Consider the following 18,481-nt stretch of genomic DNA (forward strand, 5'->3'; position numbering starts at 1 on the left):
ATTTCCAAGCAATGCTTGTTTTATACTGCCACATGTTTTGTGTTATTCTCCATGACATTCATCCCCTAAACATTCCTTAGATACAAGCCCTTAACAGGTTTTCTCCATAGAATGCTATTTACACTATAAGGAATTATTAATAATTCCTCCTCAAACCGTACTGTATATGGCTTGAAAACTCTGGAGAATATAGAAAGATTTCTCCCTCTCTTTCACACCACACACATAGAAAATACAACATTAACATCTTCCCTTATTACAGGGCAAGTTAGTCCAGCACTGTGCCTACATTCCTTTCTAGCCTTGTCAATGGCAGATGCAATTAAGACATTCCTTATGACCACACAGTAGTGCTTATTTTGCTGTTTGCAGCATAAGTTTGAACTAAATGTAGTTACAAAATTAGTGGCAGCCCTGCTTTTTTTTTTTTAAAGCTTCTATTTCAAGGTGACCCTTTTCCTATTTTGTGTGTCACCCCAAGTGTTGCAGCATGCATATTGAACCAACGCTCTCCCAGTAATTAACACCAGCACTTAATGAAGTCCAGCTGCTGCGATGGCAAACTGAAGGGATGCCAACCTTTGTAAACTAGTACTTGGGCTACTCCAGTTACAGCTGCTTTAAAACCACAGCAGTCAACTTCTCTTTGCCTATGTCTCAGAGATAATTCTTACCAAATAAGACAAGTGTTCAAGATTAAGTATTTAATAACAAAGCTTATCTCTGAACTAATATTTCAAGCTGAAAATGATATAAAGGGCTGGATCGACTTAAATGAACACTGCAAAATTAATAAAAATCCAGAGCAGCAAATGAAAAGCTAAAATGAAGATTTGCACTGTTAAATACATAAACCTTTAAAAACCCTAGAAGTGCAGTTCCAAGGGAAAATTGGAGACAGATTCTTCAACAATATCTGTTCCTCTGAACTCCTTTCCTGATCCAGGACGAAAGACACTAACAGCCAATGCTTTATTAAAATAACACGCTCTCCCAGTTGTTTCATTACATGCAGTGGTATGGTAGGGATGTAGGTGGGTGAATGTTTTTGAAGAATGTTTGAAAAGGTTTGCGTTATAACTCATACCACATGGATTTTCAAAAGAGAAAAAACCTCCTTCTGCAGTCTTCCTCTGCATGTGCTTTCTTGCTCTGCTCCTTTATCTACCTCTCTTAATATGCTACTTCTCCATGCAGAAGTACTGATAAACATTGCCCAATTTAAGTGGGAAATTTCTAAACTCCTGTCCATAGCCAAGAAAAAGCAATCCAAAATTGCAAAACACACCCTCCTTTCCTCTCAGACCCACACAGGAGATATTACATCCCACTTTTCTGCTTTACATACCCACACAGGACTCCCACTTTGGTCAAAGAGACCTCCGATTTGGGCTGGAGACAGAGAACTGTGAGCTGAGCTTTCCTGGGGAGGGCAGGCCCCCACCCACCGCCAGGCCAGGAGCAGGGGGAGCAGGGAGGGCCAAACAGGTGAGCTGGGCTCGGCCAACAAAGGGCAGAACTGTGGCAGATGTACTTAGTTTTCAAAATTACCAACAGAGGTAATGACTTCTACACTGATAAACACTAAGTGGCCTTTTAAGAGGCATGAGGGCAGGGAACTGGCTAATTTACTTTCATTTGAACTAATTTACATGTAGGTAACATTATCAATTTACAAATATATTCAGCACCAGCAAATCAACAGTTCTTCGAAGCAGGGGTTAATCCAAGGCTCAAGCCCCTGCAAACGGTCCAATTTTTCCACCAGAGACCTAACATTGCACAGGATCAGTATTAAAAGTACATTCTCGATTATTCTGGATGTCCATGCCCCTGAGAATATAACTTAAAAACAAAATCATTAGCTTACACAATAACATAGTCCTTGAAGAAAAAAAAAATTAAAAAAAAAAAAAAATTGTGTGTGCAGAGCAATGCTGACTTCCAAGCACAAATTCCTTTGTTTTCCTTAATGCTAGCTTTGGACCCTACCAATGACTCAAAAGGAGCTGCACTGAAATAATTGCATAACCTGGCAGCATTCTGCAATGTATCAACATTTCACAGGCAGGAAGGTAGCAAAGGGCTAAAAGCCAAGAACCCAACTTTGGTTTAATTTACAGAAAATATTGCACATATTACACCATCTATTTTTCTTATTGTAATTTTGATATTAAATTATCCAGACTTTCATAGGGAGAGCCAATTTTTAATTATCAAAAAACCATTGTGGCTAGGCTCCACAAGGGCAAACCATGGGAAAGGGAAAAGTGGTGGTTTCGTGTGGCACAGTACAAGGCTCAACAAACCTCTCGCGTGCATTGGCCTCTATGTAAAAGTCAGCCATGGAAAAAAGTCTGTTTACAACAAAAGGCATCTGGTAACCATGATTATTTTGCCTTAAAACTGAACATTTTAGATTTCTTAGCTCCCTCTTTTGTTCAGTTTTAGTTCTCATGCTTGCTGTTTTCTGCTCTGCCCTGTTCTTTTTTTGTGCACTTTATAACCCAGCACGACAAAAAACTGTGTAGTCAATCAAATCACTGATTTTTAAACAGGTGAGCATTACTCATTTCACCAAGAAAAGAGGTTCATGGTATATTTTAAATTCATTTTTCAAATCATTTCACAGGGCAGCTATCCTGTTTCTTCTGCAATGATAAAGCTCACAACTTGCTAGTGTGGAAACTCAAGGGAATTGTCTACTTGAAAGTAGAGCCTGAACTGCTAAATATGGATTCAGATCTAGATATTGAAACCTTCCTCCTTCCCAAACATTGGGGGTTCAGATCCAGCCATGCAGTCTTTACTCAGACTTTAGACTTCAAGTTCGTCTAACATGGTGGTGGTGCTCAAATGCAAACAGACACCAGGGCCTGTATCCACGAAATTACAGGTATCTTCTCTTTTGTCCTGGAGGCCTCTTTTTAAAGTTGCTGTGGGCCGGCAGTCTGGTGTTAAGTAAAAGATGTACAATAACTTCTGAAGAAAAAAAATATAAAATCCTTCATTATGAAACTGGCAGGCAGAGGAACCAAAGTTCCTTATCGGATACTACCCTGTGTTCAAGATTTTAACAGGTAAGGCCATAGACACCTCAACATAAAGTTTCTCCTATATATTCATGAATAGAAGAATAGACGTTTTAAGATTATGTGTGGAAAGCAGAATCTGTAGACCTTTCAATATTGCTGAATTTACTATTTCAGTACCCTAAGACACTGCTATATCTGCATAGGTGCAGCTATCCCCTGTGTAACACAGTGTACACACTCTATGGGCACGTGAGTAACTTTATAAATCAGGTGTATGACAGATGTGGCTCGGTCAGGATAAAGCAATAGCTTTAAACCTGCCACAGGCAGTATTTCAAAGAAGTTACTGTACCACACCAGTTTTTAAGAACAAGATTCAGGATTCTGGCATCTTAAACTTTAAACCTGCTGCTAAAGCAGGCACATTTTGCTTAGACAAGACATAACTTTATTCTGCAACATGTCAGGAATGGAATAAGGTTTTTCTTACTGAAATGAAGTGGAAAAGCATGTTTCCACAGTCTTTAGAGTGTTAACTTTCATGTTCTTCAGTAAGTTACCCTCTGGTTTGCCACAAGTCCGGTGCCTGCCTGTTAGCTAAGTCAAACACTGACAAACCCAAAAGGGATGCTGCTGATAACCCCGGATCTCCTGTCAGCGAGTGTGGCAAGGCTGGCGCTGCTTCTCTTGTGTTCACTTGCCAGACAGAGAAATACTAATTGTCTTTTAAAAATCTCTATAGTATTTTGTCAATATTTTTTTATTACAGCAGAGCATGTATAAATATTTTATTGTAAACCAAGGGCCTAAAATAAACAGTTTAGTAAATAGTTATTACATTACAAGGAAAAACATCTGTGGAAACTGTTTTCCATGTAATTATTCTTGCTATTTTACATTAGCTCTCAATGTGAATTTCTTTGGCTCTAATGTTTCACTTGTTCTAAATCTTCCTCCTTGTTGCTATTATTAAAATCTTAAAAAGGTGCCAAATCTTAAATGAAGAAAAAAAAGATTCGCTAGAAATTATTCATATCACAGTGAGCCTCTACTAAACCTGGCAGGGGTGCAATATTTTCGGTGAAATTAACATAAAATATACAACTGCAAATTATCCAGGAAATAGCTATGTTCTTTACAGTGCGCATTTACATTTGGTAAAAAATGTTCTATTTATCTGTCTAGCACAAAGCTCCCATTGCTTCCAAAGGCAGTTTTAAAGGCATAGCAATAGCTCTGCATAGGGAGCACGGTCCTTACAGCAGCTGTAACAAATAGCTGGTGGGGAAACTGACCTTTGATAATTACTGAAGGTAACAGTCAGCACTGGACATTCCTTGTTGTGAATACTAACAATCTAATTTTAGATTTATTTCCCTTTTGGTACGCTGGATGATTTCCTCTCTTAGGCCTAAGTCCTTTCTACTAAACACAAGAAAAACTGTAATACCATGTAAAATGCAAATATTGCTGTAAATATTTTATAAAATTGTTGCATACATCCCAAAAGCTATAGGTCTTAATTGAGAGCAGGCTATTTTTCCAGTCAATATATGGAAATGGAAAATGCTAATTCATGTTTTTCTACTTAGGAAAAACCCTGGAGAATGGCAAAACCACAAATGCACTCACTTTAATATTATAAATATAATTTGGCTCCCTCTTTGCAGTCCCCGATGTCCTGGCTTTTATCTCCCAATGGCTGCAGAGGAAGAATCAGAGAATCGCTTTTACATCCCCTGCGCAGGAAGTCACCCCCGCGTGCTGCCAGCTTGGCAAAAGAGCAACAGCCTGAGCTCACAAACGTGGCAAACAGGAACTGAAACAAGAAATTCCAGTGCTTTTACACAGGAAACAAGCCCTGAACGACAGCAAACCTGCTCCAAGCGAGCGGCGTGCGCACTCAGCCCCGCTGCCAAGAGCCGCCACTGCCACGGGCCGGCTGGGCGGAGGAGCGGGGCTGCCCAAACGCTGTCCCCCAGCCCCATGGCTCTTCCTTGGATTTATTTTCTCCCTTCAGAGCAGACGGTGGCTTGGGCAATAAAGCCTGGAAACAACCTCTCACGAGTTGTATTGAATATGACTAAAAGTCATTTAGCCTGCTCCAACGTACGGTTACTTGTGTTCGCCTTTATCCACCCACCTTTCATTTCTTTGTCAAGGAAAAGACTGGTTTTTGCATCTTCTAGAAGATAAATCCTTAGGCTGTTAAAACTCTAAAGGTCATTGATGCTGGCTTTGAAGGCTGAAAATTATATTATTCCCCATTAGACTTTTAATCTCATGATTAGAGCTAAAGTTAACATGGCTGTTTCATTTTCTACCAGGCAAGAGTAAACTCATTTTTTCTCTCTCTACCAGAATACTTAATGGCATCCTATCCTGATGAGCAACATCTCATAGTTAAACAGTACAAACAATGGAAATGCAAAATACTTTGCAAGAGGTTTTTTTAATTTTTAAATGCTGTTTGATTAACCCTGAAAAGTCTTACTACATGCACAGCAAAATCCATGCATGGAAATCCAACAGGAGTCAAAGGACCTACTCTTGGTTGTCAAGACTGCAGTCCTCACTGGCACTGGCAGGGAGACAAGGTGGGAAGGATCTATCTATTCCCAGTTGGAGTTCTTACTCCTACATCCCCTAAGACTTACCCCTACAAATGTTTCTGAATCAGGTAAGGCTAGTGGGTGCAAGTGGGACCCGACATGCCAGCAAGAGCTACTTGCATGAGTGGAAACTACCCCCTTAGGCTCCTCATGGATATTAAGATTAGATTTGTGAAAACCTTGCGGAAAAGTCTGTGGGGCGAGAATTTACAGGTGCATACTAGTTTCAAAACCCACTGTACAGCATTCACTATTATTATAGGCACATGCATGGAAAAAATTCAATTTTCTTCATTCAAGACAAACTCTGATAACCAACTAGTAAAACTCAGACTATAATTTCTTATTCAGTGTTCCACATGAGATGCATTTTGCTGAATTTAACATGTTTTGCTGTTAATGGATTTCACAGTGTGTTGCCATTTTTATACAGCTGTCCAAATAAAATGTTGTGTACAATGATGTGCTTTTATTGTATTGCTAGCCTGCAAATGGCAGCCACTTCCCCAGTTTAAGCCTTAGGAAAATAGGAAAACTCTTTGACTAGGCCATTTAATATAAGTATTTCGGGTCTCTAGAGTTCTTTTGCTAGTAAGTCCTGCTCAAAGAAGAATCAAGATGCAAGACAGATATAATTACACCTTGTACATTTATGGTCTAATAGTATTTCCACTGAAAGGAAAAACAAACCTCAATATTTTCAGGTGTTAATAATAAAAGCATTTTAATTCATAGTTCTAGAGGTAACAGACCCACACCTTTGTGTTACTTGAAATCTGGCCTCCTAGCCTCCATTACAAATGTCTATTTTCTTTAAAACTGCAGACCAGTGTTTAGACTGCAGGGACTACTAGTGCACAAAAGACAAACCACTTGGTAGTTAACAGTTTACAAGAAATTTCTGTGCTGAACTCCAGAACTGCTAACCTTCACCATGTTGAGCTGCTTGGCAGTGAAGCATTTGCAAGCAACTGCACATTTCTGTTTCAAAACAGGCTGTTCAGAAAATACATAGTGAGTTTTCCCCACATCAATTCCACAGGAACTCTTTGGCACCCAAAGTTGAAACGCTTATGCATGGAAATCCCCCACAATCAAAGAGTATGATGGGTACCTGGGCATTAGATGCCCTGACAGTGGATGTTAACACTGTTAACACAATTACAAAAAAAAAAAAATCCTTACAAGTTTCAGTGAAAACATGAAAAGAACCTAGCTTTCCTTTCAATAAAGCTCTAATAACATATTTAACTTTTCCGATACCTTAACTATTTTTGTAGTATTGGATTTCTGTATAACTATGGGGTAGTACAAAATGCTTCCTTTTTTTTAAGAGACAAAAGAAAATTTTAAAAGGACTACAGACTTAAATTTCAGGCCATTATTTTTGAATTATTGTAATTACAAAAAAAAAAAAGAAAAGTTATAGATTGCTTTTTCATTGTATTTTTTTTAAATTTTTCTTTGTTGAACTAAGTCAAAGGATATATAACTTAAAGTCTTAGATTAAAAAACCTAACATTCTCCCTCTAAATTTTCAAAGGCAATATAAAGTAAACTAAGCAAGCAACTAATGTCTCATAATTTAAATTCCCCATCCCCTGAAAGTTCATCATTCAGGTTTAACACAGACATTGCTGATTTCAATTTCTGGCACATTAGAATTAGCCTCCAAAGGAAATTCTCTCCATTGATGTTCTTCTATAAGTGGAGGCACAGCTATTAGCAGTTTAAAAGATTTTAAAGGGGTAAGGAGAGTTGTTTTGCTTCCCCCCCTCACCCCCCACTAGATTTTAAGAATAATTACTGAATCAAAAGGTCAAAAGTTGCTCTATCCTTTTTTTCCCTTTTTTTTTTTTTTAAAGAAGAGAAAAAAAGATAAATTCTTAACTAGAAAGTTAAAAAAGGAGAAAATGTCACTGGAATACTTTCTTCCCTTCAACTTTAGCTATCTGTATCCAGCCCAGCTTGAATCAGTTACTCTTCATTGCATGAGGTTTCATCATTTAACTTTTGTTGTCAATATTTATTCCTGGATATAACTCACAGTCATGGGGTTTAAGAAATATTTGCCATACCCCAATAATACAAGATAGCTGATGCGTGCAAAACCTAACAGCAGAGTACATACCAGTGGTGCTAGTTGATGTCGATCCTTTAAAACATCCAAACTCTACCTGGAGCAAAACTTAAAACCAATGGATCTACCTAGCCTGAACCATGCTGAAAAACTTGCCTGTGAATACAGAATAAGATATAGTCATCATAATCTCTAAACACTTCACAGTTACACAAATAATGTTCAAAAGATTTGGTCATTTTCTAAGGCCCTTGACTATCCACCAGACAATGGATGATGTGCATCTGAAGGCAGGATTAAATCTCAAGTAGGCTGTGATTGACTGAAGTAGTGATTTATACACATCAGAAGTGTGCTGGGTACTTCCCACCTGCAATGCCATTTTTTGCAGTCATCTTCTCCACCAATTCAGGAGGTGCAAAAGAAGGAAACACCAGATCAAGTTGGTTTTGGCCTGTTCCTACAGGAAGCAGGAGGTTAGAAGGCTCAACTCCTCACCATGGGGTCAGCACCTCATTCACCCCATCTGTCCCTGGGTTTGTGCCAGCAGGACAAAACACAAAGCGGAGAAGAGGCAGGAGAGAGCCGTAGTGAAAGATGACTGTGGAAAACGCCATGACCAGTGAGGTGTTTTGGCCTGCTATGGAGCTCTGTCTTCTGAAGACCATGATATTCATGGTTTCTTTGGGTTTTTTTAGTTGTGGCAGGACAAAGAAGCTTTTTCCTTTATAAAACCATGATTTGCCAGTTGTTTTAAGTTTGACATTACTGACAGGGAGAACCTGAAGTCTTCTTCCTCAAGGTTACTGTGCAATCACACAGTGGTTTATTGGCTGTTGCAAGAATGGTAAGTTTTTTATTTTTTAAAGACATTTAATTTTTAAAATGGCATACAATGAGCCCGCCAAGTCACAATATTCAATTAAAAACCTTCTGATTCTTACAAAGGCCCAAAGCTGTCAAAAGTTACTAAGAAGCTGAACGAAAAGCAAGCTACAAGCAAGCAAGCACATCTGGTACAAACGACAGAGAAGACCATTCGTGCAAAGGCTTCATCTGTGCTGGGAGCCTCAAAACATTTAAAAAAGGTAAAAGCATTTAAAGAATTTACATGGGCTTCCTTCATGGGGATCACTTGTAAGGAACCTCAGGGTAGAAAAGTTTCCCTCCACAAATGGGAAAAAAAAAAAAAAAAAAAAAAAAAAAGGTGCCAGTACTCTGAACAGGCAGAGCATACAGGGAGGGCTGTGCTTGATTTGACTTGCTTGCCAGCTATGACAAAATAGAATTTTTTATTTTTTTTTAAGGGCCATGTCAGTTGGTAACCTCTTGTTCCAGAAGATCAGATTAAATCTTCTCCCCCAAGGTTAAGGATGCTGTTTAGTTTGAACCACAGCTAAAGGCAACAGGCCAACTGTCTCTCTTTGAAGTCAACCAAGTAACAGGAGGAACAAATCTGGGCCTTTAACATATAGACAAACCATTTTTCTCTGATAACTAGAGTTAGGGTTCAGCATATGTATGCTAGTACTCGTACTGATTCAAAACCAGAGGGTTGTTCCATAATAAAAAGAAGAAAAATAAACATTTTAGGTCCAGTGCTCAGAAGTGCTGAATATTGAACCAGATATTCAGAAAGAGTGAAATCAAGAATTTTATCAGTAGAAAAGGAATTTAACTATAGTTTACTAATATTATATACTTTCTTTTCCCATTTTCCTATGACTGGAAACAGTCTGGAACCTTGTCTAGGTTTCCCTAAAGAGGTAAAAAGAGTATTTTATAACTCTGCCTAAGCTAATTCCTAACCAACCTAATATGGGTTTTTCCAGCTTCGCTAAACATTCATTTCTTTGTTCCTTATTCACTTCTCATATTTCAGCTATCTTTTGCAAAAAGGCACAAAGCTTTCTGTCTCTCAAGAAAGGTAGTACTGGTACCTGATGTTTTCAAACCAGTAAATTCATTTGGCAAATAAAGAAGAAATGGGGGTAACATCTACTTTCTCGAGATAAAACCATTATCTGTTATTAAGCTCCCATAACGAAATCATCAACACCTAGATTTTAGGACAGAACTGATACAGACATTAGTCCCACAATTCACATGAGGAGAACTTCCTGAAAACATTATTTATTGAAGTCTAAAGACTACACCTATATATGATGGAGGGTTTGCTCCCTCCTCCACCCCCAAGAAATATTCTGGTGTTTTTTTCCTCAAAAGTAGGACACAGGGGTGCTGACCTCTCCACTGGGAAGAAGTAGAGTCATTTTGCCATCTGCAGGGAGAACCCAAACCCATATGGTGAGGACTTGCTTTCTTTTCCAGGTTCAAGATTAGCAAAGAGGGGCTAAGAAATTTGTTTGTGAACTTAGAGATACATGGCCACACACACATAAAATATCTGAGAGACAGGCAGAAAGCATGTCTGCAGACTCTTAAATACAAACGTACAACAGTTTTCAAGGTTAATAGCATTAATAAAAATGAAGAACAAGTTACACTTTCAGAGAAATCACTGCTACACAGAGCAAAGTTTACTGAAAAATAGCATTTTTTACCACACTGCCTAACTGATGTTGAAAGGGGCTATAGATTGAGGTGCTTGCTAATGATAACTTTGAAGAAACATCACACTTAAAACTCAGACTGATTGCAGAAAAGGTGTTTTATCAACTGCTCCCTTTATGAATAAATATGAAACTACCAGGAAAATGTTTAAACAGGTGTAATCACAACTGCATATGAAAATTGAGTTTAGAGGCTGTAAGGAATCTTAACACAGTTAAGAAAGAATGAAAGCAATGTAAAACTGTGATCGTAGCCGATTATGCATGTATCATGCAAAACAGGAATGTTGTCATAGCAGCCATAAAAATGTCAGTGAAAACTGAACTACTATTACCAAGTTGTAAATGAAATGAAAAATGCAAAAGGAGTATGTGAATGAATACATTAAGGGAAATGTTATTTCTTTCCTGGTAGATAAACAAGCAAAACAAAATACATTCTCATGAAACAGAGTAATTTGTATGAACAAATACGCATAGATAACAATTGCAGGAGGCCACATCTGCACAGTACAACGGGACAAAATTATTAAGATTTTGGGTAATGAATTTTCCAGCCTTAGAAAGGAAGGGACAGTAAAAATGTAATGTTATGAAACAAGTTTCAAAGTAAGAAACCAATTAAGTAATAGATTATATTAAGGGCCAATATTGTTTATACTAAAGGGAGCTTCTTCTGTCTGTTAGCAATGGCAGTTTGGCTTTCAGTGTTTTTCATTGTTAAAAAGTGTGGCTTTTAAAATGAAACATTTCTAGCCTTTTGTACACTATATTCATTACAATGTTATTTAACTACTTGCACAAGTGCTTAATGCTAAAAACAATTAACACGAAAAAATAGAAACCCAGGGCTTGGAGTTGGATGAAATAACATGAGGACCTACTGGCATAAGCAAATCCTCTGCCCAAGAGCCCGAGCCAGCAGCTTGCTCAACTCGGGCAAAGTCTTCTGCAGTGGCGCTGGGAGGACTCCGGCCAGCCCGCGGCACTCACATGCGGTGGGATTAAGGCTCTCATGTGCATGTGGAAACATCATGTATGTTATTCAACTGTTAAGATAAGTACACTTAGCTGTTTTTTCCTAAAATTAATCTTTCACAATAGCCAGCCACTGCAAAATGAAAGTCTAGTACGTATTGTTAATTAAGGCAAGTCCACATAGAATTGGATATTGAAGCAAGCACTGGGTAAATATATGAAGGTTGTACCTTCATTTCTGCATTAAAAGAGCAATTACTTGGAATATGCTTTACAAACATCAAAGTTAAAAAAATATTTTTGAGTTCCTAATGTGTCCATAATTAATTCACACATTCAGCTCTTGAGTCCAGAAATATGTTCCTGTTGATAATTTGAATCTAATGCTTCAAAAACAATCTGGCACATTTTTATTTGCCTTCGTGCCTGAAAGCTATTACCAAGATAGTGCTTTACAATGTCATCATTGCTACCACGTATATGCTTTAACTAACACTAGTGCTTACGTCTGAAGAGTTTCCCTCAAGAATTAAACAGTTTTGTCTCAGTACACAATGTCATGGCAGTATCTTAATGGAAGGGAATGTATTTATCAAATAGCACCCTTAAACTTTAAATCAATTAGAATTCAAGTACTGTGTTAAACAAAATACACAGGAAAATGGAATTTTACAAGAGTTAAAGCTGCCCTTCTTCCAATATTGGCTACATTTATTTCATATAAAATAAAAGATATTTTGTTACAAGAGAGATTCTGAGAAGTGTTAGCTGTCCTCAACTGCCAAATCAATGAGAACGAGGAACAAAGCACTTCACAAGATCAGGCCTGAGTATCAGAAATGTTTCACATCCCCATCAGAGATGCCCAGGGCTAGTATTTCCACATGTATAAAAGTCAGTTCTGCAAAAATGATCCTTACCTACATCCTTCTCACATACACATGCGCTTAGAATGTACTGTGACAGACAGGAGCCCAAGACCATCCAAAATGAGTCTGAATTTTTATTTATATAATTAGCAATTTTGTTAAGAACTGAATTTATGAAAAATATGAGTTCCTAAACCAAAAGATAAAACTGTTTGCTTCAATTTTTAAACAGAAAAGGAAAACATAACTGGGAATATATTGGCTTACATTTGATTTTGAGTACTATCTCATCCCCTTCACCACTGTGCTGGTTTCATCTCAGTGACTGACCTTGGTATCAACTGCTAATTCTTTCAAACATAAAATCACCTTTCTAAATTGCTGCTTTTTAGAAAATTATTTCTGTAGTTAGTATTGCAGTTTGACCTTTTAAGAGCAACAAACTTATTTTGTTATTTTTAAATATTATGTTATTTTTAAATGTTAACAAAATAACAAACCTGTATTTGGTCGCTTTTGTTTAGAACACTTCTATGCATCTGAAAGAAACATAACTGTGGATGGATGTTATCACTCCTCTTTCTGTTTAATTCTGGCAGAGTGTTTTCAGAACTTGAAACATGATCTCTGAGGGCAGGAAAGGTAATTCGGATACTTGGGAGTCCTACACTACATACAATGTATGATACGCCATGGCTTAGGGCAGTACTCGGAAAACTCTCCCCGTTCCTCCAAACACAGTGTTTAACTTGGTTGTTCCCATCACATCGAACAGGGAGGTATTTATCCAGACAGCAGTCCAAGGACCAGACCACTGAACAATTTCAATGTGACTTCTGGAAGTTTTCCCTCCAGCACTCCCTTCTGTCCCCAGTGGCTCTCAAAGCACAAAGAGGGCCTCATGCTTCACATCGCGTATACCACAACACATCCAGCCTGCACCTCCCTCCCTCCTTTGCTGCTGACTGGCATTCATATGTGAATTTTGACTGGGAGTGCTGGCAACTGCACGTGTAAGGACAGGAGCAGCACTGGGGAAGGGCTCTGCTGAGCTCCGAGGAGTCGGACAGCCTCTTGCGAGCCCACAAACACTTATACTCCTCTGGAGCTGGAGGCAGGAAGGTCCTGCAGCAATCCCAGTGTTAGAGCACGATCAGGAATCATTATTTTCACTGTTCCAGTACTAACTGCACCTGGTTGAGTTTCCTGGGCACGTTTGCCAGGAGACTTTCTTTGAGAAAGGGAGAAAGAAGGGTGGGGACAGTTGTTCATCTTTCTTTGAACATTAAACAGAAAACATCCCCCATCTAACCGAGACAGAGAGAAGTGCTGCTATGTACACTTCACTTACTTACCCAAACAGCTGAGAGCCCCAGCACAGATCCAAATGCGCCTTCCCTTGATACTGGGTGACCTGACCTGCTTGGAGAGCAACAAGTCTGTGGAATTTTGTGCACCCTTAAAAATATTAATCAGGGCACCCGGCCAAGGTGTGGGAACAGCACAGTTGTGAAAATCGAGTAGGAAAACCCTGGGCCAAATCCTGGTGTTCCCTGCGCAGGGTTCTGAGGGGCTCCCTTGGCAGTGAGGGACGGGGAATGCCAGAGCCCTTTCCCTGATGCAGCCACCGCTTGCGTGCCGTGGGGACTCGGCGGTAGCCCTGTGATGGAGACTGAAGTTCCACGGCTCCCCCAGCCACTGGGGAGAATCGGCACTGACAGACTGCCGTGCTTCGGGCTGCTGCCGAGGCTGCTCAGTGCCCCCTGTAGAGCCCATGGCTGCCTACGCCCATCTTCCCCTGCATCTAATAGAGAGTGCACATCAGAGGCAGTGGTAGGTGGGGAGATAAGGGGGAGAAGCTTTAAACATTGCCAGGTCAACGCAACAGGAGGCAAGCAAGTACAGAGGCAGCAAGAACTACTGAAAGTTTTTGATATAGTCCCAGGTGGACTCCCCAATGCCTGTAAATGTTTCAAAGGGGGATCCCCTTTCCATGGGCATGGAAATGTTTCAAAGGAGCCCCAATCAGTGCAAAGTTTCAAAGACCTCTGCTTGCTAAAAATTCTACCCCGAACGCCTCCCCAGCTGAAAACATTTCTAAACAGATCCCTTCCTGGCTAACAGCAGCTGAGGAGATCTGTTGCTGCTTACAGCCCTTCTGCAGGCCCCAGTGTAAAATGAAACAAAACATCTACCATTTACCTCCTCTGGGGATGTATCCAGCCTGCTCCTTCCCCAGGGACCCTGCGCAGGACCCAATGTGCCTCTGTGCTTGTGCACAGGATATGAAGGGCTAGAGTGCAGAAGGGTAATTTTTCAAAGCGGTGTGTGGGAGTAGCACTGGAAATTCCCTGCATACTGCTTTGAAAAAAATAAACCCCCTACCTCCATGAATTATGAGCATGGCCTCTGACTCCAGACTGAGGAGCTGAGAGGTTGAAAAGGGAGGCACAGCCAACTTAACTGGATGCACTTTTTAAGACTACGATGTAAGAAATAATTGAATTCTTTAATCATATTACAGACACTGATACTTAAGAGGTGTCGCTGCTACAGAGCAGGGATTCCTTTGTTGACAGTCACTTGAGCAGAATAAAACTGTAACCAAGTGCTTAGGATATCTCAACTATTGATTTTGTGTTTCTCAAAGTATGAGAAGAAAGTGCTGCTGAGAAGTCTTGGATTATCAAAGCCAAGGGGTTTTTTACCTAAAAATTACATGTCAAGGCTAACTTCATTGTCTTGGCTCACTTCAAATTCAAAAGAGAGATAAAAATCTCTCCCTGGAAATGCTTATCCTACGCAAACTCTTATCTTAGATTGGTATCAATCATTCATTTTCCCCAGATAGCATCTCAATGACTATATTAAACCAGACACTTTAATTTTAGACAGATACAAGTTCATTGAGATGAGTCCAACCCTAAGCTCCTGAGTAGACACAGTCTGAGGGCAAGCTCCCCCCTGCCCCCCAAATGCCCGTATGTTCACCCTGGGATCTCAGTGCCTGCCCCCAGCACAAACAAATCCTCATCTGTAGATCTTGAATTGACAACAATGACATTAATAACCCCTGTGACACAGACCTGGGCTGCAGAAACAGCTATATTAGCTTCTTTCTCTCACTGCCCATCTGGCTAGACTTGGTCTAACACAGAGAAGGGAAACTCTTGCACCCCTTATTTTGTAAGCAATAAACCAGCCTCAGTGGTAAGCAGGCACGTGCCTGTCTCTCCTATGGCCTGAGTAAGGGATCAAGGCTCTCAGGCTTTGAACAAAGGGCACAGGAGCAAGCCCAAGAGGCAATCCATCACTTTCCTTACTATTACTCACTCAGCACAATGCAAATTAACATCAAAAATCTGCACAGCATTTATTGCTGGAAAAACGGTGACATCTAGTCTCTCCTTTCCCCTTCAGTATTCCCCAGTAAAGAACAGCAGAATACCAACAGCAGACTCACTCGCAACACCTTTTCAGAAGCAGTCACATGTCTTGAAGGAGAGGGGCCCCAAGAGCCTTGTGAACTGAGATGCCCAGAGTGGGAGGAAGCTTGGCTCCATATTAAAGGTTTCTATACTTCACTCTCTCCTAAACTGCACCATAAAAAAAAGTGATGACTTGAGCTTAATGAAGATTCTCAGTCCATATCTCAGCAAAGCGACACAAAGACGTGACACCGCAATGGAATAATCACACATTTTCTTACCATGTCCTGGTATTTACAATGTTCTAGGTGTACAGAACTGACTCCATATGCATCTTTGTATTTATATAGAGTTCTTCCAAATATGTATAATAACTTATGTACAGCTTCAAGGAAACAATAGGTACAGTTTTCACAATCAGCAGCACCACACTTCTCAGCCTCCTATGCCTTCACCACTGTTGTTTTCCAATAGAACTAATAGTGAACCTTGTCATGTCATATATATCATCATGTTCATTCATCATATATCATTCTAGATGGCACTAATTTGGGGATATATAAAAATGAACTTCAAACATCAGTCACTGGAAAATGAAGAAATTACATCTTTCCAAAAGGAAAAAGAACTCCCCTCTCAAATCAAGCAGAACCTTAACTCAGCACTTCATGACCTTTGTATTTAAAAATAATTTATTAGCTACTGGATCACAAATTAAGTTGAAACAAGTGCTAAGCTTGCCTAAGGACTTCTTTCTTTCAGGCTTCTTGAAAAAAATCTAGGGGGGAGCTACGTGAAATCACTATGGTCCAATTAACAAGGATCTCACTCTTCAAGCTTGCAAACAAGAGATTACATTAACACCTGCTACTAAAGCAAACATTTTTAAATATCTTCATCTTAACCTGCTTGACATTGACTTCAAACTCCTGCCTGGCTCTCAGATGAAAATTGTTGTGACTGACATGTATATTTTTCATTTGGGGGTGGGGGTGCGAAGACCGTGTCAGTCTGTATTTCTCTGTTTCTGGTATTTATGCATAATTCACTTCAAAGATAATAGGAGTTACATACATGCATTGACGGGAGAATAATTTCCTAAATGTAAAATTGTTGAAGGAAAACCATTATGCTTATGGGAGATAAATGCTGCATATGAACATATGAGACACACAGAGTGCACTGTAGGGTCCTTGAAGGATCTCATCCAACATATGCCTACAGTGGCATGTGTAAGTAACTCCTCTGTGGTCTACGCATCAAAATAAACTGACCTCTTGGGCCAACACATATATTTATAACATCTGTACAGACAGGAAAAACAATTCTTGTGTTCATCAGAAAAGCAATCATACAGCTGCAGCAGAAATACATCCCATCAGTTTACAATAACACTTTACTGTAAACTCTTGCGACGGGACTGTAGTAGAAGGCAGCAAGCACTGATTTTTGAAACACTTGTATGTAAGTTGAACTTTCTGAAGTCCAGAATTGTTGGAAAAAGAAGAAAAAAACCTACTGAAATAACTCTGTAAGTGTTTTGTTTTGACAATGTTCCTCAGGAATTCACCACACTTAGCTGGGAAAATGCTAGCAGTTAAATCTATTCAATGTCATGACATACAAAATTGAAACATAATTGCTCCTAAGTGGTTGACAACTGGCAAGTACTTTTTACATGGATAGAGAGAAATTTATGCTACCAAATGGAAGATACTGTCAAAAGTTTGATTTTAATATAAATGAAAATGCTACATGAGGACTCAAAAGGATAAGGAAAAAAGCTCAGCAGTAACACTTTTATAACCACATATTTAAAAAGCTTTGAAGTGAAGAATCATTACATCAAAATCATTTTCCTTGAAAGATAAAAAAAAATAAATTACAGCATGAATATTAACAAGTTATTAGAATAGTGAATTTCAAAGAGTAGCAAAAAACAAGCAGCCGATGAGTGGCCTAGTTTAAAGAATGTCTTACCAATCATATGGTTAGCGACATGGATTTGTATCTCTCTCTCATTCTCAAAGGTCATCTGGCACTTGATGCATTGATAGGTCTTTTTCTGTTTAATAACCAAAAAGAGATTAGAGAAAACTGCACTGTAGCATAAGGCAAGTGTGATCATGAATATAGCATATTACGTGCTTCATCTTTCCTCCACTGAGGCCTTTTCTGCTCCTATGTCCCCAACAAGACATCAAGTTGGGCTGGGCTCTTCTGGGACCATAAATACAATCTGTAATTAACAGCCTGCTTTAGAAGAATTTTTAATTTCAACTTAAAAAATTTCAAACGATAGTACTTGAAAATCTGATTGAGTACTTGAGCCATAATCAGATTGCACGTCATTTAACCCAATGCAGTAAATATTCCTACGGAGTGAAATAAAAGACATTGACAGGTAACTCTGTTTTCAGAAAAAAGATCAACTTTCTCAAAAAATTCAATTTTTAGTTAAATTCAAAATACAGCAGGCAAAACACCTATAGTTGAGGAAGCAAAGGACAAAAGGAAAGAATATAATCTGTAATGGTATCCCATCAGAAACCCTGGAAAAACTGCATTACCACAAAGAATTGTTTCCTAGCACAATCTGTTGTGTATTTTCTCCGTCTCAGAGTCATACCAGAGAGGCTTAGCTGCAGAAGTCAGGAGACAGTGTGAAGAGGCAATTACATGAACCATTTATTCAAATAGGGAAAATGGGGTTTGCACTCAGATTGACAATGGTGCATGTACTTTTGCAACATGACAGGAAAAAAACCCAAGAAATCATTTGCAGAAATTAAAATGCATGTTGACAAGTTGGACATCCAGGTTCAGAAAAAAACCCCCAAAACATGAATGCTAAGCTTTTGTACACTTGCAAAGAGTCTTACTTCCCAAAGCAGGATTAAGCTGCA

The 18,481-nt window shown here is 39.2% G+C and overlaps 1 protein-coding gene across 5 annotated transcripts in view; it reads right to left on the reverse strand.

The window, feature by feature from the left end:
• ZNF423 (zinc finger protein 423) overlaps nt 1-18,481 on the reverse strand; it is a 238,121-nt gene that overhangs the window by 73,422 nt on the left and 146,218 nt on the right. For 4 of the 5 annotated variants that reach the window (XM_069793619.1, XM_069793621.1, XM_069793620.1 and 1 more), the window contains one exon: nt 17,556-17,640. The exons of the other annotated variant lie outside the window; for it this stretch is intronic. In XM_069793619.1, the coding sequence (XP_069649720.1) occupies nt 17,556-17,640 (85 nt within the window). The remainder of the gene's footprint in view (nt 1-17,555; nt 17,641-18,481) is intronic. 5 annotated transcript variants of the gene reach the window in all.

Source organism: Haliaeetus albicilla, chromosome 10, assembly GCF_947461875.1.
Source record: "Haliaeetus albicilla chromosome 10, bHalAlb1.1, whole genome shotgun sequence".
NCBI classification, from domain to species: domain Eukaryota; kingdom Metazoa; phylum Chordata; class Aves; order Accipitriformes; family Accipitridae; genus Haliaeetus; species Haliaeetus albicilla.